This window comes from Acanthaster planci, linkage group LG13, assembly GCF_054643075.1.
Source record: "Acanthaster planci isolate LZ-2023a linkage group LG13, COTS_SCS, whole genome shotgun sequence".
NCBI lineage: Eukaryota > Metazoa > Echinodermata > Asteroidea > Valvatida > Acanthasteridae > Acanthaster > Acanthaster planci.
This window is the reverse complement of record NC_141789.1, coordinates 1,000,962-1,027,188: the sequence shown is the minus strand read 5'-3', so window position 1 is coordinate 1,027,188 and position 26,227 is coordinate 1,000,962. Positions and strand designations below refer to the sequence as shown.

Below are 26,227 nucleotides of genomic sequence, written 5' to 3'. Positions count from 1 at the left end.
CCTGTTGGTGGAAGAGGTTTCGCAGTGCACCTGCACTACAGATCCACAATTGTTGTGCACCCTACATGTAGGAAAGGCTTCTACTTCATGTTGCTGGTTGATTAAATTACAGGTGTAAGTCTGTCATAGCTGTGTCCATGTAGCATGTTTGTCTGAGAGAAGGTGTTTTAGGCCAAGGAACCTTTACTGTAACCACCCTTCCCCTATAAATGTCTTGAAATCTGTCTCTTCTGGGAACGTTTTCCCAAGAACTTGCTGTTTTTACCTAATTTTCAGTGTAGCGTTAGAGTTACATATGTGTGTGTAACCCTTCCTCCCCATTCCTTCCAAGTAGACCCTTCCCCAGTTTCTGCTTCACCGGAGATATCTGTCACAGGTTTTAGAGTCGAAAAGAGTTGGTCCTGTTCCATAGCTCCATTCCCAACAAGTCGCGTGAGTTGCCATCTCATCACTGCTGTCTGTTTTGATGGGAAAAGACACTCCGGATATTGAGTCCCAAACCTCCTGGCAGGAATGCAATAAGCGTGAAAAATCCAGTGCCGCATTAAAACAAAGTCTCTGGGTAAATTGAATTTGCAGAAGAGAGGGGGAAGGGGGGGTTGAGAGAGGAGAGGACATGGATGGAGCATTTAATGTGGGCATTAAGATCCAAATCCCCTCCAACTGGAAGGGATGCCATGTGATTCATAGCCTTCTGCTGTTTGGGTTTGGAGTCGATTTGTTAACAAATGACGACGTGCTGTTAGCAATTAGCCTATGTGGTGATGTAGCAGATTTCCGCAGGTTGGGCCATCTTGGATGAATGGGACTGAGGTTGTTTGGGGGGGGGCAGCAATTGATCCAAACACTTAGTAAGGTGGGTTCCCGCAATAAGTTTTAACTTTCTTGTCTTTTAACACTGCTTAGCCTAACTGAGAATCATTCAGAAGCAGGGTACCGGTACACCTTATTACAATTTGGTTGGTTGCAAATGTCTAGCTGTGATGGAGATCAGGTCTGGGCTGAACAAATCTGTGATTGTCTTATCCATCCAGCATGCCTCTTGTCAGCTAGATACTAGTACATAGGTTGAGAGTGGCTTTTGTAACTCTTGTCCTGGGTATGTTATAAAAACCTTAGGTCATTACCCAGTGCAATTTAGGTTATACCAAATATATGTACTTTGTCTTTGTATGTACAATGTATTAAGTGATGTAGCTATTCACCCTTAAGTCTCTTGCATTGATAGCATCCACTTTGAAGAGGATTTCAACTGGCCATGTACTGGAAGGATGTGTTTTGTCTGTTGAAAGCATAGAGAATGTGCCGTTTGGCTCCCTCCAGTCAGTAGATTTTGACCGAGTTTTGAGAGTTCGGTACAAAATGTTGAAGGAGAATTCTACATTTACATAGACATGTATGTACCAAAATAGCTTGTTGCTGCATCAGTCAGTAATGTTATTGCTATGTACAGGATGCACACCATTACCGCTCCTATTCTTTAATACCTGTTTGTATTGGAGATCTGGGTTTGTCTCTTCTTCGTATGCCCTGCTGCACAACAGCGCTGCCCCACCCAGTGCAACATGCAGCAGGCTTAACCAGCAGCAGGTTGATGTGGGTGTTGCAGGAGGCCAGGTTTTGGAGCAATGGATTCAATTTCCTGAGGTGAGCAATCGGGCAAGGTCGTTGTAGTGTCTAATTTGAACCATGGCCGGGGTTTTTATTTCTGGACTGTACACAAGGGGTGCATTGAACAATCCGCATACACATTTGCCCACGCTGTGCACCTTGCTCGCGGGGTTTTGTTGTTCAGGTCTCCCTGGAGGTGATACATGTTCATCTTTTGCCGTGCAGAGCATTGTTGAGTGATCTACAATGATGTAATAATTCCCATAAGCCTTCCCTCTCCTCCAAGGTGAAGTGACAAAAACTTCACTGGGCTGGATCTGCTTCGGAGAGCACCGCCCAGCTTCTCCTCCTGCAACTGAAATGGCCAATGAGGTGCTGATTATTATTTGACATCATGGCTTAAAGTAACCAAGGGTCACAGTGTGAGAGTTAGAGTCGTGGATGCGCTCAAGCTGACTGGTTCCAAGGATTTTTACAGTGAGATAGTGCATGAGAAGCACGTTTGCTGGAAGTCATTGCACGACATCCAGCCAATATTTGCTGCTTGCAAAGCATTTTGGGCCATGTTGCTAAATAAATTTAACCAACAAGATCTATGTGGCTTGAAAATACCCAGCCCGTTACTCCCTACCCTCCGGAAGAAGCTGTTACTTTAATAAGTCAATGGGCTGTTTCAGGTTGGATGAAGTCTTTCCCATTTGACGTTGAATTGTGTCTCTTAAGTGCATTGATGTCTTTTGGCAAATTAAAAGTTTTGCAAATTGAACATCTTTTTGGCCCCCTCGGATCAGCAGGCAGTTCAATCCATCCTAATATTCAGCCCCATGTACCGGTAGCTCACTAGGTCAGGACTGGTCCAAATCATTGCCATAAATTGTCGTGCTGGAAAGCTGGCTGATTCATTGGGCAGTTTATATCAAATTTCATTGTTCTGCCTCCAAATCGGAAATAATCAGTAAAGTCATATGTACAGAAGTCTCAACCATCTTGTTTTTATGACTGAAAGGAAAAAAGAAACTTACGACTGGGGTGATTTCTTCACTCGACAGCCTTCGCTCTGAGAGGTGTGGCATGTCTTCTAAACTCCCCTTTTCCTGAGTTTACCTCTTATCAACTCTCCCATCACAAGTCGGAGAAATGATTTGCTTCCTCGGGACCGTGAAGTGCTCCTGACTACACGAGAGAGGGGGGAAAAAAGAAAAATTAAAAAATTCTGTCAATCAGACGGACGATCGAGGGCAGAGAGAGAGGGAGGGAAAATAAATGTGTGTGAATGTTCCATCGGTCACCCTTAGGGAATGCTGCAGCGAGTTTATCGGAATTATTACAAATTAAAAGCTAAATGTGGCCTTCCTGTTCGACGTGTACCCAGAGCTGTGAGGAGAGAGCTGTTATCACGATACAACGGACTATTACAAAAAAAAAACGCCCAGGAAACTGGAAATATGGGAGTGCCCAGACAAGAGGAGAAAACATGGTAGATGGGTAAACACTCGGCGGTCTCACTAGGGACTTGTCTTTTTTTAAGAACTGTGTTAATTGACAAGTGGATTTTCATTCTGGGCTGGAGTCGTGGAACCGTCTATTTTATTTCCCTGTGTATGTTTCTGTCACATAAGCCCTTTTTTTTTCCTTTCAGATGTCAAGGTACAATCCTGATGTACATGTTCCTTAGGTTTGGCCACCTGTACTGCCTCTAAAGGCCCTTTTTTTCATATTTTCATTACTCTTCTGATAACATTGAATAAGTCCAGCATATTGATCATATTAAAGACGCGTGAGTTGTCTGTCAAATGTTGACACATTTTTAACAGTCTACTTGTCATTGAAAGTTCTCCAGCAAGATCTTGATTTTAACGTAGTGTCAAGTTATTGACATTCAATGATTATCTTTCTTGTTGAAAAATTGAGGTTCATGTACCGGTATAATAGTAAATAAGACATGAAAATGAGAATTGAAGAAATTCAAATTCTGGAACAATTGAGATTCACTTTTTTCCTTATTGCTTACATTGTCTCTCCTTCATGGTAAAGTAACAGCCAGCACAACTATGATAACCTGTACTGGAGCTTTTCTGTAACATCTCGGTCGTTAATTATTGGTCATTGACCGGCGGACCACATTTCAACCCCAACGCTGTCTAAATTTCCTTGGATATTCATTCATTCATTTTGAACCCTCAAGCCCCCCCACCCCCAACTCTCCCCCTACCGTCACCTACCCTTGGGGCACCGCAGTTGACAATTTCCATTGTTTTCTGTTCAACCATTAAACTCAAAAGGCAAAAAAAAAACAGTGACCTGACCTTTGTGAAGTCTGTCCACATTGTAAGCAACGCCCTCGATTGGGAAGGAAGGGCGTACCAGCTGTTCAGATTATGAAAAAAAAAGGGAAAAGGAACATGGATTCTTTCTATGAATAATCCAAGTAGTAACTGCTCTCAGTCCCTGTGTTCTCCTCTCCTGTAAGCTGTTATCAGTACTGAACATAGCCGTTTCTGGTTCAACCTGTTCCCAATCACGATTAAGTTGAAAGATTAGAGGGGGTGGCTGGTTTGAGGTTCAGACCCCCCCCCTCTTTTCAGGAGCGAGGTTTTGGTGTGAGGTTTGGAGAGATGTGCCGAGAGGGTAGCTTAAGACCAGCCTTCCTGATTTCCCCAAGCAGGTGGCATGGTGGTACTTCTGGTATGCCTTCATGCGACCTTTTAAATCAGCAATGAGTGAACTTTCCTGAGGCTGCAACTGAGCCTTCGTGGCAAAGGAAGCCTTCAATCAGATCTGAACATGGCCACAGTTCCAGGTTTGGAGAAAAAATGTCCTTTTTCGCCCTGTGTTCTACAAAGATTCTGTGATAGCGAACACGCAATGATGAAAATAGACTTGGTGCCTGCCATTTGTTTAAATCGAGTTTTTATCAAATCCTCCTGATATTCTTTTCATGTTATGATTATTCATGCCACAAGTTTCCAGGATTTCCGTTTTTTCTGTTAACTTGTACTGTCTGTAGTACCAGTGCTGGAAAGTCTCATGATAATAAATGTTCCAAGTGTTGACAGCTGTAACACATGGAACAGAGAAAATCCTGCCCAGTTGGCCCATCCTACTTCAGTCATTCAAGTGAATGACTTTTTTAGTGTTGCCATGGTGAGAGGAAATCAGGCCTCTTTGGACCCCAGGAACCACCCACTACTGTCTCTAGTCTCTAGAATCTGTTGCCACGGTTATTTACGCCCAATTTAGCAACAGTTTTCCTGTGAATCACACAAATAATAATTTCCCCCATTACGACTGCGTGCAGTGCTCACATATCCTTGTTTTTCTTTCTGATTCTTTTCCTTCTCCCCGTGTTGTAATGAGAAGGATGTGGGGCACGCCCCGACTTAATTTGTCGTGGCAACCACCGTCCTGCCCGGCCAAATCCCCGGGTATTTTCTGAGATTATCTTTCTCCTTCGTTCTCTGTAACAGTGGAAATGCTGAGGAACTGCCATGTAGGCATAGCCCAGTTATTTTGTAACCAGACTGACTGGGATTGTTTCCTCCCGTTGAGCTTTTTATAAAGAATAGAAACATGTCAGAACTCCAGTGGGCTTCGAGCATAGTCACTTTTAAGTGTACATGGCATCGTGAGCAGGTTTCTGTAGAGACTGCCTTTACTGGCTTACAGTGTTCCCGTTACATTCAGTTACATTGTGCCTACTTCAACTGCAAATATGTCCAAAATGTCTAAGGGATTTTTTGTTAATTTTCAAATGAAATGGAGACATACACAGTGTGTGCGGTGCGTCTGTGGGTTGGCATCAAGCGATGTGAGATACTGTGACGTCTCAGGACCCGTAACCATGCCAACTAAATTCCATTATCTCCTCCTCATGAGAACATTCTTCTCATAATCACTCAAATCTGGCCACATTTTGGGCACCATATAAAAGACAGGGGAACATGTTGTGCAAGTGCCCGGCAACTCTCTCCCCCTCTCCCCAATCCTAAATATCGCATTGCTGTGGCTTAATCAGAGTTGAGTAGGAGAAATACCAATAGCTGGAGTGGGAAAATTGAGGGAAACTGTGGCCCAGTGGGGCAGAGATTGGCAATTATTGGCATAATGGGTCCCCGATGACGCTACCAATAAATAGTTTAACACATTGAACTTGCCAATCCAATCATGCGTAGATGTATTGGTACATTGTATGTGGGCATAAATCCTGCGTAGAACTAGAACTGAATGGATTCAACTTTTATGATGTGGATTGACATCATTTGTAATAGCAGAGTTGTCATTTGTATGGGGAAAAAACCCTTTGTGGTTTCTAAGCTGAAAACTGTTGTGCTGTTCATCTTAGAAGCTGTTTTTGAAGTGCTCTGTAAAAATGAGCAAAGTTGGTCCAGTTTGCACCTTTTTAAATTAGAATGACACTTTTGACCCTCCCTTTTAAAAAAGCTTTTGGTACATTTTATTTTGTGTCAAAACTTTTTTAAAGCTGTTTAAAGGTTATGCATAGCAGATACTAATAGATCCTTGTGAGTTTTTAAAGTCTTTTTTAAGTATCAAAATAGGCAAACAATTGTTCTTCTTTTCAAAAATTGTTGCTTTTCAATGCATTTCCAAGCAAATGTGTTTGCAACGTTTTCGTCTGGATGGAGTTGTAAATGGGACAAAGTATTTCGAAGACGAATTTGTGTTTTTGTCAAATACTATGTGTTTCGTTAGTGATACCAGACCTGCTTGGGATATCTTTCACTGTTAGTTTGTTTTGATGCCCTTACCTGTCCTTAGCTTCTGGGCAATTCCCAACCACGTATTTGTGGAAAAGCAGGCCATGGTGTTTGTCTAATTGTTGCTGGCTTTGTATCCAGTGAAGCCACTACAAGGGCTTGGTGGGTCTTTAATGTGTTGATACAAAAAACACTGAAACAGTTGGCCGGCAATTGACGGCCTTGTCCTCACGCTGCACTTGAGACCCCGCCATGCACAGACAAAAACATGAAAGTATGAGAGAATCCTTAATCGGCTTCTCAGCAGGCCAAATCAGTGGCTGTTGTGGGGAGACATGGGATAGGGTAGAGGGGTGTGAAACACTACCAAATGTACCTCTGAAGTGCCCTGACTCCTGGGGGGGCACTGCCCTTTTTTTAATAGGGGTTAATACAGCTGGACTGGGGACCGTTGATCAGATTAGCGCCGGTATTATTTTTAGGAGGGAGCTATGGGGTGGTTTGGCCACTGCGCTCTGTAAGGAATGCGGCAACGGAGCTGGACGCCGACAATGGGCATGAGGAAAACTCATTAGAGGGGAATTTGTGTCGTGCTTGCAACAATTGTTTCCTTATTTGGAAGCGCATACCTTGAATTTCTAGGAATTACTTGAAGGGTCCAGAGATATTGGTTTTTAGCTCTGAAGAGTGTTGGTCTTGTTACTTTGAAATAAATTGAAATGTTTCAGTATTCAAGTCTCAGTCGTAGACTGCCAAATTAAGTTGTACATGTAACTGAGTATTTTGCCATTCATATTTACATTTTGTTTGTATAAGTATTTTTGTCCTTTTTTCTCTTTTGATTTTCTGATTTTTATGCTCTATATAAAAAGTCATGGGTAAAAAGTGTTTGTTTTTTTTTCAATTTTCATAGCAGTGGAAAACTCACAGAAAATTCTAGAAGCAGTTTCCTTGACAATTTCCCAATACAAATTCAAAGATTTGCTGTAGTTGTTCACTGAATAAATTTGGAAACAAATGAGCAGGAGTTGGCAATCGTTTTTTAAGAGTAGGTGGATGGAAAAAACTTAACAGGTGGCTTGTCTGTGATGAGGAGAGAGATTATCATTCTTGGTTATCTTTACTCCCCATCCACTGTCATTCAAGAACTTGGCAAACTTGAGAAATTGAGGATTGAGAAATTGAGGATTCTAATCTCAAATGATTGCCTTCACCTGTGGCAATCAATTGATAGATAATTAAGTTCCCATCATCCCCTCCTTGGTCTCCCCCCCCCATCACCACCACCTCCATTCCAAATCAAAAATCTCAGCAATGCACGACAAGGGGCAGACCACTCACATTGGAGGACCGTCCGATCCAGTTTTGCGCCGATGAGGGTGAGACTCGGTGGCAGGTTGTTCCTTCCTTCCTGCTATGACTCAGTCCCTGCACTTTGGTGGTTGCAATTGCAGGGGTATCTTAATTAAACAGCATCCTCTGTGGGTTTGGCATCAGGTGTAAGGTTCCACTTCAACACCCTGTCTAAATTTGGAAATTAAAAATCCCGGAATAAACACAATTTGACGTCATTTTTCTGTTTTTGTAGTTTTCCACCAAACTCCAAAAAGAGTCTTGAAAGAGTAAGATCTCTTTGTCTTTTTTGTCGGTTCTGGCCTTCATCGTCTTGATTTCTTCATTTGGTTCGCTGCTTGTTTATGTGCCACATACTTTGGAAGAATTCTAGTTCTCTTGTTTAGCTTATCGGCAAAACTTAGTTGCTAACGGTTGCTACTTCCTGGTCTCTTTCTCTTCCTCTTTCCATCATGTTGTCCAACATTGGACAGGTGTATATACTGTCACTTCTGTTCCACCCTTGGAGACATCACTGTTAACCTGTGAACTTTTGACCTGGCATATGACCTCTGCCCTATATTGGCCTTGGTTTCCATCTGATTCAAGCAGGCAGACAGACAGACAAAAACAAATTCCAAACAAATTGGAAGCACTTTTTTTATCAGGGAAGCACTGTATTCCTCAGGTCATGGTTAGGTCACGGTCCAGAAAGGGGAATTCAGAAGGCATTCCCCTGCTGTCAAACTGGGCAAACAGTGGCCCCGCTACATGTCATTGTGAGGCAGTGTGTGGGGGAAGACCAGGACTATGGCCAAATAACTAGGGACAATCGAAGTTGATACAGGGCGGGAGATTGACAGCATGTCAGGCTGGTGAGTAAGAAGGTGTACACCAAGGCCCAGGATCGGAGGGGCACGATGGAATTTGTTGCATTCCAGGTTACATTGTATCCTTGCCCAACTATTGTCAAACCCTGCCTTTTTTTGGCTGTTTTGTGTAAAAATTTCACTGGCCCTCTCATCAAAGTGATACTTCTGGCACCTTTACCAAAAAAAATGGTTCCCAGCACTTGAAATTTTACCTCTCTTTCTCTTTTTATCGAATGCCAGGCATAATTTTGGGTCATAAATCAAAGTTTGACATTTTTTTTCATAAAGGCTGTTAAAGAATCTCATTCACAAAGTAACAGTCACAGATTTATGTCTGTTTATTTTTGGTTGTTGCGAGGTCTTTGTTATCTTTTCCAAAGCTGAATACATTGTAACCTCAGAATGGAAAATATGCATTGTGGCTGTCATTCACAGGCAGTCCAAACATACTTCTCACTAAATGCCTGTGACTTTTGCTGTTTGCTGTGACTTCTGTGGAAATGACTAAAATGCAGCTTCCTAGGCACTAGGCTTGTTAGACAAGGTCGCCTTGAATCAGTTGAAGGGAAGTCCACTCCAAAAGGTACACCTGTTCCCCCCAGAAAGACTTTATTAGAGTTTCAGAGCAAACATGGCACCGGTGTCAATAGCCGTAGGATTAATAGTCATCACATGTCAAAACATTTAGTTTGCATGAAGTATTTCAAAATAACGATAAATACATAACCATTTCTAAAACATCATAAATTTAATGTTTACCCCATTGATTGTGACCGCAAAATGAATAAAAAGATCCTGCGTTTCCCCAGCCACAAAAAAATCCTCTTTTGGCCGTTCGCACTCCCAGGTTGATTGAATGACATCGCCAGAAACGATGCATGTACAGTGTACATGTACATGGCGCACAGTAGGCTACATGTAGTATTACATGCAACAGACCACATTGTGTTTGATGTAGCTTCGGCCGACAGGGCAAACACAGTTTCAGTTCAAGAAACACACGGTAGGACTGTCTTTTAATTTCTACCTTGAACTAAGACAGTGTTTGCCAGTGGTTTCAAGCTACATCAAACACAATGTGGTCTATTGCGGGCGATATTGCATGTACTGTGTGCTATGTACATGTACTGTACACTCTACATGTATCATTCTGACGATGACGTCATCCAATCAGCCTGGGAGCACGAATGGCCTAAAGGGGATTTTTGTGGGCGGGGAAACGCAGGATCATTTTATTCATTTTGCGGTCACAATTAATGGGGTAAACATTAAATTTATGATGTTTTTGAAATGGTTATTTGTTTATTGTTATTTTGAAATACTTCAGGCGAACTAAATGTTTTCTATTTCTGTAACCCTTTAACTGTACGAATTAGAGTTTGAGGATAACAGATTTCTTCAGTACATGTACATGTACTTCTAACCTTAACGTCACTGCTGACTTCAGCTGGCATATGAAGCATGGTTAACATCATTTGCTTCATTTTTAGTGACAACTCAAGTGTTGTGATGAACTCAACAGCAAAGGTGTCAGTGACGGCAACAGCAAATACAAACAGAGCAATAACAGCAGTGAAGAGGCACGTTATCTGGCCCCCCTCCCCACAAGAAAGAAATGCCAGCATGTTTGGGCAAAACAGAGACAACATTGGAGAGCACTCATTGCATGGAAGGTTTGGTTTGCCCAGGCCTGTTTTTCTCTTATTCATTCAGAGCTGCTTGACATTTGTCGATTTGCTTTTCCCTGACATCCATTCACGGCGCACCTCCTTTGGGCTTCTTGGCCCAGAGCCAAACAGCAGAAGCGGCAATCATTTGGCCTGGGAAGAGGTGATTGAGTAAGAGGGAGCCTGATTCCGTTTTGGCAGTTGTACAATGAATTTGTCTGGTTTCCCCCTTTATCTTGGCCTTAGGCCCTGCTTGTTTGGAGACATGTTGTAAAGTTCTTGGTTCAGTCTGCTGTTTGATTTCTACATGAACAAACCTGCCATACAATTTCTGCAACACCATCTTGCCGTTTTGGTAACTGCTCACTGATGGAATAAATTTCACAGTTTTTTATATGTTGTTTTATGTTGTGATTGATATTTATTTTTCAGTTCATTGTAGATACTGTTTGTAAAGTTTGTTGATCATTTGCATTTAACTAAGTTATAGACAGTAGAGTGGTGCTTTATCCTAATTGTACTAATGTTGTGGCCGAATTCTTCATAGATTCCTTTGGAATCTCTTGGAGGTGATTAAATTGCTATAAGAAGTCTCCAAAATGTTTTTTTTTTTCATTTTATTCTTATTTTATGAACTAAGATTTAAACTATTGGAGAAAAGATATAACTCCATTGAAATGGCAGAGAAATATCGCTTTGTGTATTAACCCAAAGAGATGTGGCTTAGGTTTTTGTAGACAGTTATCACACAGTTTGGTCGATGGATGGCTGCTGTAAGCAGAAATACACCTAGTTTTTTTTTTTTTGGTCCAGCCAGCAATTAGTTGCTATCCCTACAGCTTACAAGTTCAAGTAGCCTGTTTGCTTCTAATTGCCATCCTAACCATCTCTGTCGGTTCCGGTGCCTGGCTGTCCGGAAAATGACGACTAGACCCGAGATGCTAACGGAACAGGCGACCAGGAAAATAGCTTAATCTCTCTTGCCTGCTCATTTGGGCCTCTGTTCCCCCGTGGAGCCTGAACACATACCATCCATCTTTGGTGGGGCCGTGGATAGTCAGAGTGTTTGTTGTCCAGGGATGCCTTCCTCTCCCGCCCCCCCTCTCTTTTTCTCTCTCTCTGGCTGGAAACATCACCGGCTGCCTTTCCATTTGTCTTGTGGCTGCCATTGGTCAGCCTTCAGTGTTGTTCTTTTACAGTCACTCGTTAGGCTAAAGATTTGAGCAAAGTGCCTTTCATATCTCATGTTGTTGCTGGAGAACTGTTGTTGCTGAAAGGAATGCAGCCACTTAGCGTTTTTTTCCTACGCTCTCAACTTTTTTCTTTAAAATCTTGAAAACTTTGGTGGGCTTTTGAACAGTGTTTGGTTTCATTCCCCCCCCCACAAAATTATTATTGTGAAAGTAATGATATATAATACGGCAAAGGTTAAAGGGATTGTCTTGATAGTGCCTGAATAAAAGCTGACCTGAGCTAAGCCATTAATTAACCATCTGATCACTGTGATTCGTGACCACTTTACAACTGCCAGCAAAACAGGAAACCGCTAGCAGTTACAGCTTAGATCATCAGTAATTTATCTCTCAAGACATTTGACCGTTTTTTTAATCCTGTCTTACTGTCTCGCTCTCCCACATCAGAAGAACTCTGGACTCGGAGAAAAACTGGAATTTCTCTCACTCCAAAAAAAGTGTACCACTGCAATCAGTTTGTTTGATGTCGCATCTTGTGGCTAACCGCAGAACATTTAGCGCCATGCTAACCCTACCATGTCACAACACATTCTAATCCATCAGGTTGGAGCTATATTTACCTTAGCTTGCTGAGGGGGGGGGGTTCAATCGGGCTCTGCTCCACAAATTACCCGATCTAGATTTGGAGATTGTAACAGAATACTGGGGCCTACTTGCCTGACCTCCCAGCTTGTCATATTTTGAATGAATGTCTCAGTCGTGGTCTGCAGAGATCTGGTCTTTTTATAACCTTTGATTGATGTTTTTTGGTGGATGTGCCCACCTGGTCTGTGGAAACCGTATCGTTCGTGATTATTTAAAACTGACAGAGAGTGATTCTTCTCCTGTTGTGACGATTGTCACAGCGGCTCAACATTGAGCAATGATCTCTAGAATTGCAAACAAGATAGGCTGAAGACCTGTACCTGTAGAAGTGGTAAGGAGACATTTCTGTCCAGGGAAAATTTTGAAACTATTTTGGCATGAGCCAAAGGATATGAAACACATCTTGAGACATACTTTTGGAAATTCTTTATTTCCAAATATAATTCTTGTGTTAAAATATCACATTTAATGTGTTGTGATAACATGTAAGTCCAGTTATGATTAATAATTACCCTAAAATATGCCGTGGATCAGGACAGTTTAGAAGTGTTTGAATTGTCAGTTTGTGGCTATATAATTGATTGCTGAGCTTGCTTACAGGTTTCCCTGCACATCTGTAAGAATACCACCTTGGTTGTTGTCCAGACCTTTGCCGAGCTCAGGTCTGGTTCACCCAGCCAGCCAGCTCCACCTGAGCCTGGCTGAGATGCCTCCACACAGTGATGGAGTATCTCGCTTCATCACTCCACATGCCTCATCTGCTCCTCTCTCTCTCTCTCTCTCTCTCTCTCTTTCTCTCTTCCCGCCTCCCGCGTTGCTAGGGATCGCCAAGGAGTCTGCAATTGATTTCCTGTGGCCTCAGAGTCCAGTGTTAAACCCCCCCAAGAAAAAAGGAACAGCCACACACCTGAAAATTTAATCCCGACAGCTAAGCATGTCGGATTTCTCACTGTAGCTTTGCTGATCGATGCCTCACTACTTGGCCCACAATAACCATCCGCATCTTTCTTTTTGTCTCACTTCCCTTTTATTGTTGAGAAATAAAGGGAGCAAACTTTAATAAGACTTTATTGAAGAACCTCAGGTGATGTTTTAAAGCCTTGTGCTGTACTAGAGCAGACAGGAGAACTAGTCGAAACGAGGGGTTTTTTATTAAGACTGGAGTGAAACATTAACCTGTTGGATTTGAGTTGACAGGCCAGTCTAATGCTGAATCTGTGTCATTGCTCTCGTGAGCACCTCGTATGCCGTGTAGAGTTGTTTTCTTCCGCAATAGTTTGCTGCTAGTGTAGTTTATTAGCTCTTGGATTTGAAAGTATAACCGCTGTGCTGGAATGCAATATCCAGGGGTGGAATTTTTGTTTAATTTGATTTGTCGCACATTCTTGTCGAATTCGTCTGCCTGGATGCTGAAGTACATGTACCAAGACGATGACTTTGTGCTCAATCGCAAATTTTGTCGTGTACCGCAGAGTTTTTTGTTTGACCAATCACGAATAGCTACCTGCAGATGAATGAGTGAAATTAATTTGAGTATGCAATTGTGAACATACTCAGACTTAGGTTTTACGCATGTATATCAAAACCATGCAGCTGTGTGCGTTTTGCTTAGTTTTTCATGTCACCAGGATTAAGTGAAAGAATATAAGTTGGAATATTTTGTAGTGGTATTGTCTTTTATTTCCCACTTGTTTCTCTTTCTTCAGTGATCATCAAAACAGAGAGCTTATTAGAAACCTCCTTTAAGATACCTCGCAGTAAATCTGTCCCATCTTATTTGAACATGCATTTGTTAAATACAAATCCGTCTGTTCATTTTTTTTTCTGCAGAGTACAAGTGTTCCCAAGAAAGAGGAAAAGTTCAAGAATTACCTCCGTTCAGCATTCCACATCTCCGAAGCAAAGGTATGTAAGCACAACTGCACACATCAATTTAGGCTCATCATTCTCTTGATCCCTTATTTGCTTTGTGTACACCCCATCGAGTGCGCTATTCTCAGTGTCCAGTTGGCTGGTACATTCGCCTGATTTCCTTCCCCCTTGGATTGGCTTACCTGCTAGAAATTTATCCAGGTGCTGGGATAATGTTGGTGTGTCAGGTCATCTGTCAAAGCACTAATGGCCTGAACACCTGATAAATGTCCTTGCAGCATGGCCATAGGCAGACACTGAATGACCTTTCACCTCCTGTGAGCCTTTTTTATCATGTAGTTCAGTCTTTGACAAAATCCTAAATCAAGATCCCTCTTTCTACTGTTTCTGCTGCTATTATAGACAAGTATCATTGACATTCCACTGTAGAATTATGCATGTGCTTGAGCCGCTAATTTAAGAGTCCGAACCCATTTCCAGTCAAGCTGCACATACACCCACAGCGTTAACAGTACTAATTGAAATTAATATGGAGCTAGTGGCTTCAATATCCACCAGCGGTAAGCAAGAGCCTAGCCATAAATTACAATCACATCAGTAACTGTTTGATGTGCCGAAAGCTGCAGTCTTGAGTCACGCATTTACGCAGAAATGGATAACGAGGTTGTTATTACGACTGTCGAATGGAGAGGGGGCGTAAATTGCCTATTTCAGATGCAGGTTTTCCCCCCCCCCTTTTCTCATAAAGCCAACAATACGTTTTCCCTTGAAGTTCATTTCCTAGGTAGCGCAGTTTTTCATCATTCAGGTTCTGTTTGCTTCATGTTGAAAAATCTTATTCACAAAATGTTTCAAGGGAAGTGATGGGGTTGGACTGTGTCATTTCCCGGCTTTGAAAAGAGTTGTACGCAAAGAAAATAATCGTTCATTCTGCTGATGCAGCTCCCTTCTCCCGCGATGAAGGGTCGTCAAACTTTTGTGAGGTTGGAAAACTCTTCCTGAAGGTATAGTTTGGCATTACACTAAGGTTGAGCATGCAAGTTGATAATGAATGTTTCTGAGTACAGTGATGAAAAGAATAATTTTGTGAGTTGACAGTAGCGACCTTAATCAGAGGGGAATGAAATATTCCATCTGTCATTGACTAAAGTCATTTGTTTCTATTGATGAATGTGCAGTAATAAATCATGACAACCAATATGTGTTTAAAGAGAGAAAGCTTACAGATTAAGACAAACCCAACAGTCACATCTGTTAATAAATCCAAGATGGCTGCTGCTGCCAAAGGTCACCATTTCTTTTTACTTTTCCCAGAAACTACAAGATCTCTGGGGGTGGTACCGAGCTTCCCTTCAGAAGTGAATCAAGCTGACTAGGTTCACCTGAGTCCCTCCTTGCTTCCCTTCCGCCTCCCCCCCCCCACTGCCCCCTTCCCTTCTATACTTCATGTATCCAGCCCGCAACATCACTCATAGTTAGTCACGGCCGGAAGACTTCCTCCCAAGTCACTGCTGTTTCATCCCCAGGTTCTCAACCAAGAACATTATTTTCTGTATTTGTTTCTCCGTGACTCTTTGCAGAGGGCATTTTAGCTCTTATGTAGAATACTTCTCCCCCCCCCAAAAAAAAAAGTGCTGAAATTGCCTGCGCTGGTTAGACCCAATTGAGGAAATTATTTCAGTTCATAGCTCCAGTGAATTTGAACCTGCCCATTTATTCATTATTTGAAAAAAGGAATGAGTAAGAATGATTGTGTTTCAGAGGAAATCAAACGTTAAGAATATTTCTGAAGTGGAGATGTTGCTATGTAAAAAAAAAATTCTAGAGAAGTTATTTAGTAATTTTCAAAAGATATTTATCGTGAAGGTGCCTTAAATTTTTTGCAGGAGTTTTACACTTGTGATCATTCTAAAAATTAATTGTCCGGATTTGAAAGACCCACAACCTCCAAGATGCGCATTGTTTTCATCAGGGTAATCAAGATTACCGGTAGATGCTGCCAGTCCGATACCATTTCTAATAAGCGTATACGAAAGCACCGCTGTTGAAGAGAAATAAGGAGATCACTTACAGCTGAGGACTCTGTCCGGCGTAGCATCAGAGCCCAAGATTCTGACAAGAATGAGCAGGGAACCAGCCCAAACGTCATAGGCTTTGCATGACACTTTGGCTGGTGACTCGTTTTGTTTGCTTTTTGTCGGCTTTTTGTTTTGTTTTCAGAAATGTGTGTAGTATGGCCAGTTACGATTGATGTAAGCCTGCTTTGTAGACATGTTAACACATGTAATAACATTCACTCATTGTCTTGTGATGTTTCTTATGTGGTTAGTTCCTTCATGTATTAAGTGTTTGTCCAGGTTCTTCAAGGTCCCAAAATGTCGGTGAAAGTGCTGGAAAATCCTTGTATTGTTATTTTTCCATTGAAATAAAACATCAAGTTTGCATTGAAAAGAAACCTGAGTTACCCTTTGTCTTTGTTACTTGCGGCCAGTTTGCCCTAGCAAACAGCGAACTGCATCATCCAACTTTTACAAAGTTGAGTTGTGTGATCGAATATTTAATCGAATTAGTTGATTAACATATTGATTGATTAATCAACCTAAAGAGTTTGTGATGCTGTATGGAAATTGATTTATGAAGTCGTTATGTAAGGAAGTCGTCCACTGCTCGAATGGATTGCATTTAATTCATTTTTATGTCACTGGGATCGCTAAATAGTTGATTCGTTTGACTGATGAATAATTTTTGGACGGTTTATCTGATCAATCAAATCAGTTGATCAGTGAAAAGTTGCTTGTACTCATGTGACCGAGTTAATTTCATTTAGGAATGAATAAGCTAGTTCGGTATTTTAAAAAGTCAAGGTCTTCCGGGAACACAGCGCGCGTGAGTCAGCGTATGGCCGGGTGCCCTGATATCGCTTGTGCGCGTAGCTGTTCCCGAATAGTCTCGTACAGAGCATGTGCTGTTGGAATACCTGTTGGAACTGGCTCATTGTTGAATAGATTAAGCATTGCTATGTATGCAGGCATGAAGAACACACAGCGTTCATCTGGTAGGCACCTTTTACATAGCTCGTGCCCCCCTTCCCCAAAAGAAAAGTGTGTTGAACTTGGCACAGGACAAAGGTTGATCTTGTGTAAGATTTCCTGCCGACAATTTCGAAGATCCCTTCCCTCACTTTTTATTTATGGGAATCAATTCCTGTTTGGTGTGGAGAGGACTTACAGTTTATATCGCCATCCAAACATAGTTCTTCCCTCGGCCCACCTTGCCTCGGGCGCTGGCATGGACGGCAGGCCACGTGTCAGATTTAATTCCCTTCAGGAGCTGAAATCTCCAAAGTTGGAACGTCTGCAACAACTGTGATCATAACAGGTGGAGAATAACAGGTTATTAATGCGGTCAATAAACCAGACAACCTTCAGACGTGATCTGATGAAGAAGCTGTTCACTAATTCGAAGCATTAATTGTTAGTGGTCTTCAGAAAATGGCCATAATTTAATGTTGATTCTTTGTCGTGGTCTTTATTCCAGACGTCCGTAGTCTGTTCGTCCGCTCTCTTCAATTCCTCCCACAACCCAAATTGTTTTTACTTTCAAAGGCGGCCTGTATTTATTGTAGAGACTCTGTTGTCCCGCCTTTATTAATGAGCGCTTTCCCAAGCCCACCTCTATCGATATTTCATATTGTGACGGGTAGATTAAAGGAGACGGATCGGTTGCGGTAAACCTCGCTTTTACAGACGTCTCAGCATGTCATGAGTTGGCCCGATTCGCATGTCATGTCCAACGCGTCTGGCCCGGTACTGGACCCCCGTCTGCAGGGCGCAACTCGTCGCCATGCCTTGCGCGTGCATCCTGCTCGGACAACTCGAGCTTCTTGTTAATTGGCTACAAGTTTGGCCCCGCGTAACAACACGGGTATTACACATGGCAAAGTGGGCTAGTCATGTCCAGCTTGGATATGTCAATGTGCGATGACAAATTGTAGTCTTGCTTGTCTCTCCCAGGGGTAGCAGCCAGGGAGAAGTCCAGGGTTTTTTCAACCGTCGTGGTGTCTACTGCCGTAGGCCAACTGCACCTTGTGAGCCATTGGAAATACAAAGTCTCCACGTTACAGAGTGTACCTTGAAAAATACGCTTAGCGCAGACTTATCGTAGCTAATCGTTGAAGGCAAAATCCAGTACAAATTGTTTAATACCGCACTGGGCTTGTCCTCCATTTGAACTCGAGTGTATCACGCATGGATGGTTGATTCACTGTTACTCCCAGGACGTATTGAAATCGGAGGGCACAGGACTGTTCTGTTATCAAATTGTTGATTATGTTTTCAGAAAGTTAATTTCTGTTTTAAATACTACATAATATGAGTAAGACAGTTATAGTGGGATGTTTTCCACACAAAAGTGACTTCAGTCCCTTGTTTGTGTGTTCAATCGCTGGAAAAGATTTTTGTTTGCTTGATGGTTTAATATTTCTGCCTGGTGGGATCTTGGCCGAATGAAAGAAGAGATAAAGGCAAGGGTCATAACTACTGGTCTGGTTTTTGTTTGTTTTCTATTCGTTTTTGTTTTGTTTTGTTTTGTTTTGCGCGAGTGCAGTACTGGTGAATTTTGGGTGTTGGTGACTTCATTTTCTGTGTCCCTCGAAATGTTTCTTCATCAAGCGTTAATTTAACATTTGCATCGATTTCACTCGGTAAATAACGTCAACATCAGTTGTGACGCTCTGTAAAAAGATATATGTTCAGTGCCTGGTACCCGAATCTCATTTTTGGTTTGCGCTATCGTAAGGGAACCAGTCATCGCGACGCTTTGAGCCGTTGATGGTTGACATACATGTACTTGGATGGCATGTCACCGTCTCAGTTGAAAGTTGCCGAGTTCCCAGATTCCAAGCAAGTCATCCGTTCACGAGTAAGACTACCAATTACTGATGTCGTTCCCAAACCAGCCCTGCACAGACCAGAACGGAAACGTTTATGTGAACCGGTGGCGGGTTTGTTTCCCCCACGCGTCTACGCCGAATGCGTTGCCACCTGCCGACGATAATTGAGATAAAACAGTGTCATTTCCCCTCCAAAGAACAGTTTGCAGAGCTGTGAACACATTCAATTCTCTTAGCGGAAGGGAAATGTCTGTGCTGAGATGTCCATTGCTAATCCTAATCGTGTCTGGTAAAATCTTTGACTTTCGCCGGTGAACACACCGATATTCGGCTCTTCTGTTAGTAAGTCACACATTTTGTAATTGTGAAGTCTTCGTCCGACCCTACCACAAAGGCATTTGGTTTCATCCTCTCGTGATGCTTTTTCTGTTTTGGCATTGAGGGCTTTTCTCATTTTGTCTTGATTTAAAACTTGGAGTCTTAAACTCAGTACTAGGGAAGGGGAGATATTTAAGGTAGATTTGACCGACTTGCGGACTTTTGTAAGTTCACCGGTATATTGAGCAATCGAAGTTGGGTTTCTAGTTGGGAGTGTTATCAGGAGATGTGTCTGCCTATCGTCTCAGCTGTGCTATGCCCGTTTCGCGGGGCTATTCCGGTGAGAGGTGCGAGCTGCCAATGCGACCAATAAAAACGCGCCCGTTGGCAAGTCCTGGTCAGCCAATCGTTGGAGCGCTCGAACAGGTGGGCTTCTAATCGCGATATCCGTGTTTGTTCTTCCGATTCCCTGGCTCTCTGCATCGTCTCTAGCAATTATCTAGACCTAAATATCCCATCCCCAGGTTCAAGATCAATAATGAAAAGTAGGACGATGTGCTGGATTGGGGTTAGTGGCCATTCAGCCCCGAAGTTACCAGGGACTATCCTTGCCTGGAAGAGGCAGAATCGGGTAAATGTGGCAGGCTTCCCCCTCCCCCTCCCCGTAGGGTTATTCTGTGACCCGGTCGTCTGTCTGAAATCAGGGGCTGAAATTCCCCCGACCGGAACTTCGAAATCTCCTTGGCCCATGCGCAGCTGAGACGCACGTCAGACCATGGTCAGAGGTTCACGTCGGTAGCAGGGAATTAAGTACGATTCCGGTGGTTGATATCAAACATGGTTTCCTTGAATAAAATACGATCAGCGTTTTCCTGCTCGACATAATGCCGACCACCAGGATTCTTCTCCCTGCGCACACAAGGTCACTAACAAGGTATCTGCGTTAGCCTACCAGGGGAGTCTGGCTGTAGGTAAAAAAAAGAGACAAACTTTAGTTTGACAAATTGGCTTGGGTAGTGAGAATACTCCCAGTCCAATACATGCAAAGAAAGATGGTACAGAAGGTGAAGAGAATATTGGTGTAATGATCAGATACCCAGCTTTAGGCCAAAAAGTGAGACTAAAGGTTAGCTTACAGCTCGCAGGTTTGCATATTTACGACATTTGATGATCTATTGCGTTGTCATGTGGTTTTTTTTTTTTTTTTTTTTGGTCTGGTCAACTGTTGTAGGACTAACCGAAGGTGATAACAGATGTATTGAATAATCAAAATGATTGGCATCGATCTATTTTACACTTTGGTCGTGGGTTGATGTGATCTTGGAGCGGTTATGTGAGGACTTGTGGTGACTGCATTACGAGTCGTGTTCCACCTGAGTGACCCTGGTCAACATGGATTACATCTATTGGTAGGCTCATCTGTACCGTCATCTTGTCACGATTCAGCGTTTGTGCCTTTTCCTTTACTCCCAAAGTTTGTCCATAATTTCTCCCCATTTTCTGTCCGCAGGTGTATTATTAGCTTGCCAGATGCAATACCTATGTATGGGATGTAATAAATCAAAAACCTACCGACGTAGCTATTTGCGCACGCGCCATACAGTTTGTGCGATTGATTGCCTAAAATGTCTTTCCTTTCATTCAGTTTACTACTCCTCTGTAGCCACAAAATAAAGATTTTTCCCTGCAGCGTACCTGAATTCCTCATACAGCTGTTGAGCCGACATTCCAGCCCTAGGCTACCACTTGAATTTTTACCCATTTATTCAACAGGTATATTTTATGATACCTATTATTGAGAATTATGTGTATCTCACAGCCTTTATGACACCTGGCGCCTGCCTGCATTCAGTATAACCACTTCACTTTATGAAGTTCTCTGTAAGTATTGAATCTTTGGGATAAAAAGGGGTGTTTACAGTCCATGGATTGGAGCTAGACAAACAGGGAAAGAGTCAATCGGCTTGAGGTGTCACAGCGTCCAAACTTTGACTTCCTCTTGGCGCTGGCTCTTTTTATAGCCGTCATGTCGGTACTCTCACCTCGTTATGTGACGATTATGGGCCAACCGCCAACCCCGGCCGCCTCACGAACCTGACATAAACGCTTGGCAATAAACTCTATCATGTCTGCCCGTTGGCGGGTTAGATCGGTCCCGTCAAAGGAGGCGTCTTTTGCGGGGCGAGGCTTTGCCCGTCGCCTTACTGGCGGCACGTATTCAGTTGGGTTTCTTTTGGGGGCCTGGTTGATCGGAATCGCATTGTCGTCTGGTACACAACAGATAACATATCTTAAATTCCTGATGCGGCCACTTTCAAGTTCATGGAAACTGGATTGACAAAATAAATGCCCCTTGGCATCTCTCTACAATCAGCGAATGATGGGAAAAGAAAATGTTGTCTAACGTTTGCTCAAAGCATCAGTATTCTTGTCAGACGATATTACTGTGCTAAATTAGCGCTAAAAATTATGCATAGTTCAAGAAGAATCTGCGTATCGCTTACATTCTCCGTTACCTACAAGGTCGTGCTGCGTAATACCAGTCTTACGAAGGGGAACCAGTGACGGTGAATTTTTAACGGAGCCATGGTCGCAAGCCAACTTGGCATTCGTACGCTTCAAAGACATTTTGTGCCAAGTTCCCAATCAAGCGGACGGTCTTTATCTCCGGTTACCTTGACATGAAATGACTGAGAATATATCTATTCCCCCTCGGATGGGATGCCAGTCCATCGCGGGTTTGCTCCCTAGCTGTAGCGCCGGTATATTGTAGGGCGCGGGTAGAGGGGGACAGGCAAGTAGCCACCCACCTGAAATCAGCCGAAACAAACCAAATCCGAGTTGCCTACAGTTTGTTTCTACGAGAATACAAATCCTGCACCGCCCATGTTTATAATGTGAGCTAAATTTGGTCTGCAGACGCTGGTTCCCGATTCGATAAAAGTTACTGCCTGTCATTTTAATGTCTGTCCTGTTGGTTAATATAGGTCCAAAATATCAAGTCAAAATTTCAAGTCTGAACTCTCAGATGTTTGGTCTAAATCTTCTGTGCTGAAGTGTTTTGAGTCTTGAGTGGAGTTGAGCTCTTTGCTGTCAGTAACAGACTGTTGAACTTTGTCTGTAGCTTTCTATTCTATTTTCAGTCGTACTCGCTACTTTCCCAGATCTTGCATGCAGATTGGTGTATAACTGTCGATGTGTGAGTTGAACTAATTCACGTTACTCCATCTGTTCTCTTGGTCCGCTGTCATGTGAAGTATTTCGGTCGACTCTAGTCAGAAAAAAACCCGAGTCACTGAGTTTGCTAATTGTCGTAGGATTATACAAGTTTGAGTGTTCATCCTTTCGGTAGGCAAAAGTTGTATTACATAGGCAAAGGGGGGTGTTATCACTTGTCATTTTATAGCCAGTAATTTTTCATTTAGGATTTCAATTTCTTAGCATGTCATGTAATGCAAGGCAAGCTTGTCAGCATTCTGAAGCACAATCTATAATATACCAGTATAGCGGCTGAAGTGTGCCAATCTAGGTCTGGCGATTGCATTCGCTCACTCCTACCTCTCCAAAAATTTTTCCTCTGTTATTTTTTTTCTGGTTTGTTTTGTTGTTGTTGTTTTTTTCTCTCTCTCTTTCTCTCTTTCTTGGCTCATGTGAGACAACACTCGAGCCTCCCTCCTTCCCTTCTCTTCCTGCTCCCCTTCAAGAGTGTTCTCGTTTTCTCGACAGGCAATTCTAAATTAATCTTCCCGAGGTTCATCTATCACCCCCATCTGACAATAATTCCGTCTTTTCTTGTCCCTGTCTTGAGAGCCAGCGAGAAGAGGAGGAGTGGTGTCTAGATGGAGTTTTATGCGGTTCGTACTAACCGCAATCTGACAGTCTACCATGATGTAGTGGGGAAGCCCGAGTGGCCTGCGTTTGGCTGTCCATATATAGAACAGTTGGAGGAATCAATTTTGATATGTCATCCCTTTCTGTTGCTTGTATGCCTACACCGTTCGGGAAAGTTGTAGAAATGAAGAAACGACAGACCTGTTCTGTGTATGTTTTGGTTCCGAGGGTAGGGCTAAGATTGTGCATAGAGGGGGTAGCATCAGATCCGACGTCTTCCTTGATACTGTGTGGTACGTTTAAAGGGAAGAGGTAGTACTGTTGTTTGGAGCAGGTTCTTGATCGTTTTGTTTCTTGCCCAAATAGGAAACTCGTGGTGAATTTAGTTTTCTGACCGTCGGTCCATACTGACGACCCAAGCAGAGATTTGGTCACGTGCAGTTCTTAATGCCACATTTCTTGTGAATCATGAGGTCATGAGTTCTCTTCATGTTGGCCACGTGCGTGTTGGAGGAATGGGGGAAATAAGTGGGTGTTGACTTCAAGTTAAGCATGTAAATGCCGCTTTCACTCACATTACTACGTCCCCTGTTCCAGCCCGGGACCTGCTTGCTAACAAAGCCCTACGGGCGAGTGTGACTGATACTATACTCGCACGCGATTCACGATCTGTGTGCGCTTTTTTTTCGACAGTTCCAAATTTCTCTCAATGCGGGCCAACAGTCACACCTAGCACAGGTTTCCTCCGTGTCGGACCCAGCCCAGCAAGTCACCTGGAAACCCCGCCCTCAAGGGAGGGGAGGGAGAAGTGTTCAAGTCCCAAAAAGGGGTTAGATTTGATGAGTAGGGAAGCCGCGCCCATCGGCTTAATCCCGAAAATATGGATGGCTCGATTTTTTTGGGGGGGGGTGAACAAAGTTGATTTTGTGCCTTTACTTTTCTTTTGCGATGGGCGGCGTTGATTGTTGACAAATATCAGGGACTCACTGTTTTCTGGCCGGATACTACCGCCCTCTATGAAAAGGATGTTGCTTCATCTTATTGAATCCGCTAAGTCTGTGGTCTAATATTTTCAGTGTGCGGCTTTCATTTAATCCTCTTTTTAAGACGCGCAAGTAGCGTTGACATGTGAAGGGCAGTTATGCATTGGTGCATTGCATTTTAAAGAAACGTTTGCCTTTCAGAAATCCATGCTTATTTTAAATTCAAGCAAACCAGTGACTATTAGTTACCGGACTTGAATCGTACCAGTTATTATTCAAACACATCTTGATCTCATTGAATTATGGTTGTTTCCCCTGCAATTGCTTGTTGCTGTCAAGTGTCATACCCTGTTGCTGGTGCTTTAGCCTGTCTCTTACCCTTTTTGCTGTTGGTAATATTGCTGCTGGTGTTGACACCCTTGGGTCATGTCGCTGTTGTTGGTGCATGCTGAGATATACATGTATCTGCTTATGATAATGCATTCACCAACGCAGCACTGCTGCATGCTGCGTTTGCTGTTGCCGCGTTTGCTGTTGCCGGTGTTGGACTGCCGCTGTTGTGCACTCGATGTTGCTGCCGTCTTGTCTTGTGATGTTGCTGAGGTTGTTTGTGCTAATGCCGAGGTTGCCGTATACTGCTGTAGCTGATGTTGTTGCAGCTGTCCGGTCCGAGCAGGAACAAAAGAGGGCGTGTTTTGAAATGAAATTGACAGTCCTTTAGTATTCACGCACCGCAAAGATGCGCAAGTAACTTTGTGCGCGTATGACACGGAACACGCTGAGTACGCGCAACGATTTTAGTCTAGAATGTGTGGCCTTTGCGTGCACGCCGAAAATGTGCTATCGCCAGAACATGGTTAAATAACTTAGTACCATCTGTCTTTCTGTCGCCGGTGAGGGTGCACTTCTGCTCAGGGCGAATAACTTTTACAGTTGCACGCATTGCAGATGTCAGAAGCCCTGTAAGTTTTGCAACACTGGCCAACTTTGTGAGCACAAGCTAGTCTCACTTTTGGATGAGTCAACCGGTGTTTCACCCGGGCAACCCTGGTGGTTCCCTCCTCTATGAAGGTCAAGACGGGTGATATACCGGATCAGGAACCGATGTCTCGGGCACCTTGAGACACCCAGAAGCAAGACCATGGAGTCGACTTGTGATTGGTCTTGACTTGTTGCCAAAGCCCTTCCTCGCTGTGGTGTGCTGAACATCAACAGCAGTGCAGAAATTCCTGCCCCAGTCTTTGATAACGATCTTAAGAAGTGCAAAGATTTTCTTTATAGCGACATTCATCCTGAGTCATTTCTGTTGATGATAGAGATGATTGGCATAATGGTCCCTGTTAGTAATCTCCATCATTTCTATTGTTTCTCTCGTATTGAATCGGGACGCTTGAAGTGAAATTGTGATTTTTAAATTATCAACGGTCGGAAGAAAATTTACAGAACACAGAAATTGATAGATAGTGTAATTTGATAGTGTAATTTGAAGTTGAATATGGTGTTAATTGAAAACAAAAAGACAAACTAAGAGCATTTTAAACGGAAGTATGGAGACACAGGGAAGTCATTACAAATTCAGGAAATTGTTTTAGATTTACTAAGATGTCTTTTCAGATTGGTCAGAAGGCTGGAGCTATGCCCCTTGGTTATTAGTGCTATGTGCACGAGCAGTTTACTGCCCTTTTTGCGTTGTGTTCAGCGCTGCGTGATAAACGTGTTTATTTTCTTTTCCCCTTTTTTCTTCGCTCAAAACGCCACAAAACATGATACATCCATTGTCGGCTTCGACCCAGGGATCGAGGAATGGAGGGAGTTGTTTGTGTTTGGGAATGCTTCCAACTGTCAACAAACAAGTTCAACAATGGACCACTGCGAGTGACTGATGGGCGGCGGGTTTTATTGAAATATTACCGCCAAAGCAGGCTCGGTATTTACGCGCACGGACAAATAAAAAAAACACAATCAGTAGGCATATCTCACCGAACAAAACCCGCTCTATTTTGCCATTTCTGGTTACTGTCGACAAAACAAGTTGAGCAAAGTTGTTCCTGTGTGAAAGGGAAAGGGTGATATTGTGGGTGTCAGGCCTTGGCAGGTATGGAACAAACCGAGGGACAAAATGGTTGACTTGTTAGCGGTGATTTGTTGTTCTTTTGTCCTCCGAATGAGAGAAGAGGCCCACGTGTTCTGGTGTTCTTGGATGTATGTTGGACATTAACACAAAACATGGGCATGTTTTGGAAAAGATCAAAACGCCCGCCTTTATTGGTGACTCGCTGAGTTGTATTATTCAGTTC

General features: G+C 43.0%; 1 protein-coding gene and 1 long non-coding RNA gene across 3 annotated transcripts in view; one reads left to right on the top strand and one right to left on the bottom strand.

Moving 5' to 3' along the window:
* The window catches only part of LOC110979894 (nucleoplasmin-like protein ANO39), a 55,416-nt gene extending 39,054 nt beyond the window's left edge, over positions 1–16,362 (top strand). For both annotated transcript variants that reach the window (XM_087144902.1, XM_022236049.2), the window contains 2 exons: positions 13,866–13,940; positions 15,222–16,362. In XM_087144902.1, the coding sequence (XP_087001028.1) occupies positions 13,866–13,940; positions 15,222–15,269 (123 nt within the window). In that variant the 3' untranslated portion in view covers positions 15,270–16,362. The remainder of the gene's footprint in view (positions 1–13,865; positions 13,941–15,221) is intronic.
* LOC147796908 (uncharacterized) lies at positions 15,636–24,669 on the bottom strand. Its single transcript, XR_015427485.1, has 2 exons — positions 24,309–24,669; positions 15,636–17,270 (listed from the first exon to the last, which is right to left on the bottom strand). It is a non-coding gene; the product is annotated as an uncharacterized LOC147796908 (long non-coding RNA).
* Positions 24,670–26,227: the final 1,558 nt, after the last annotated feature.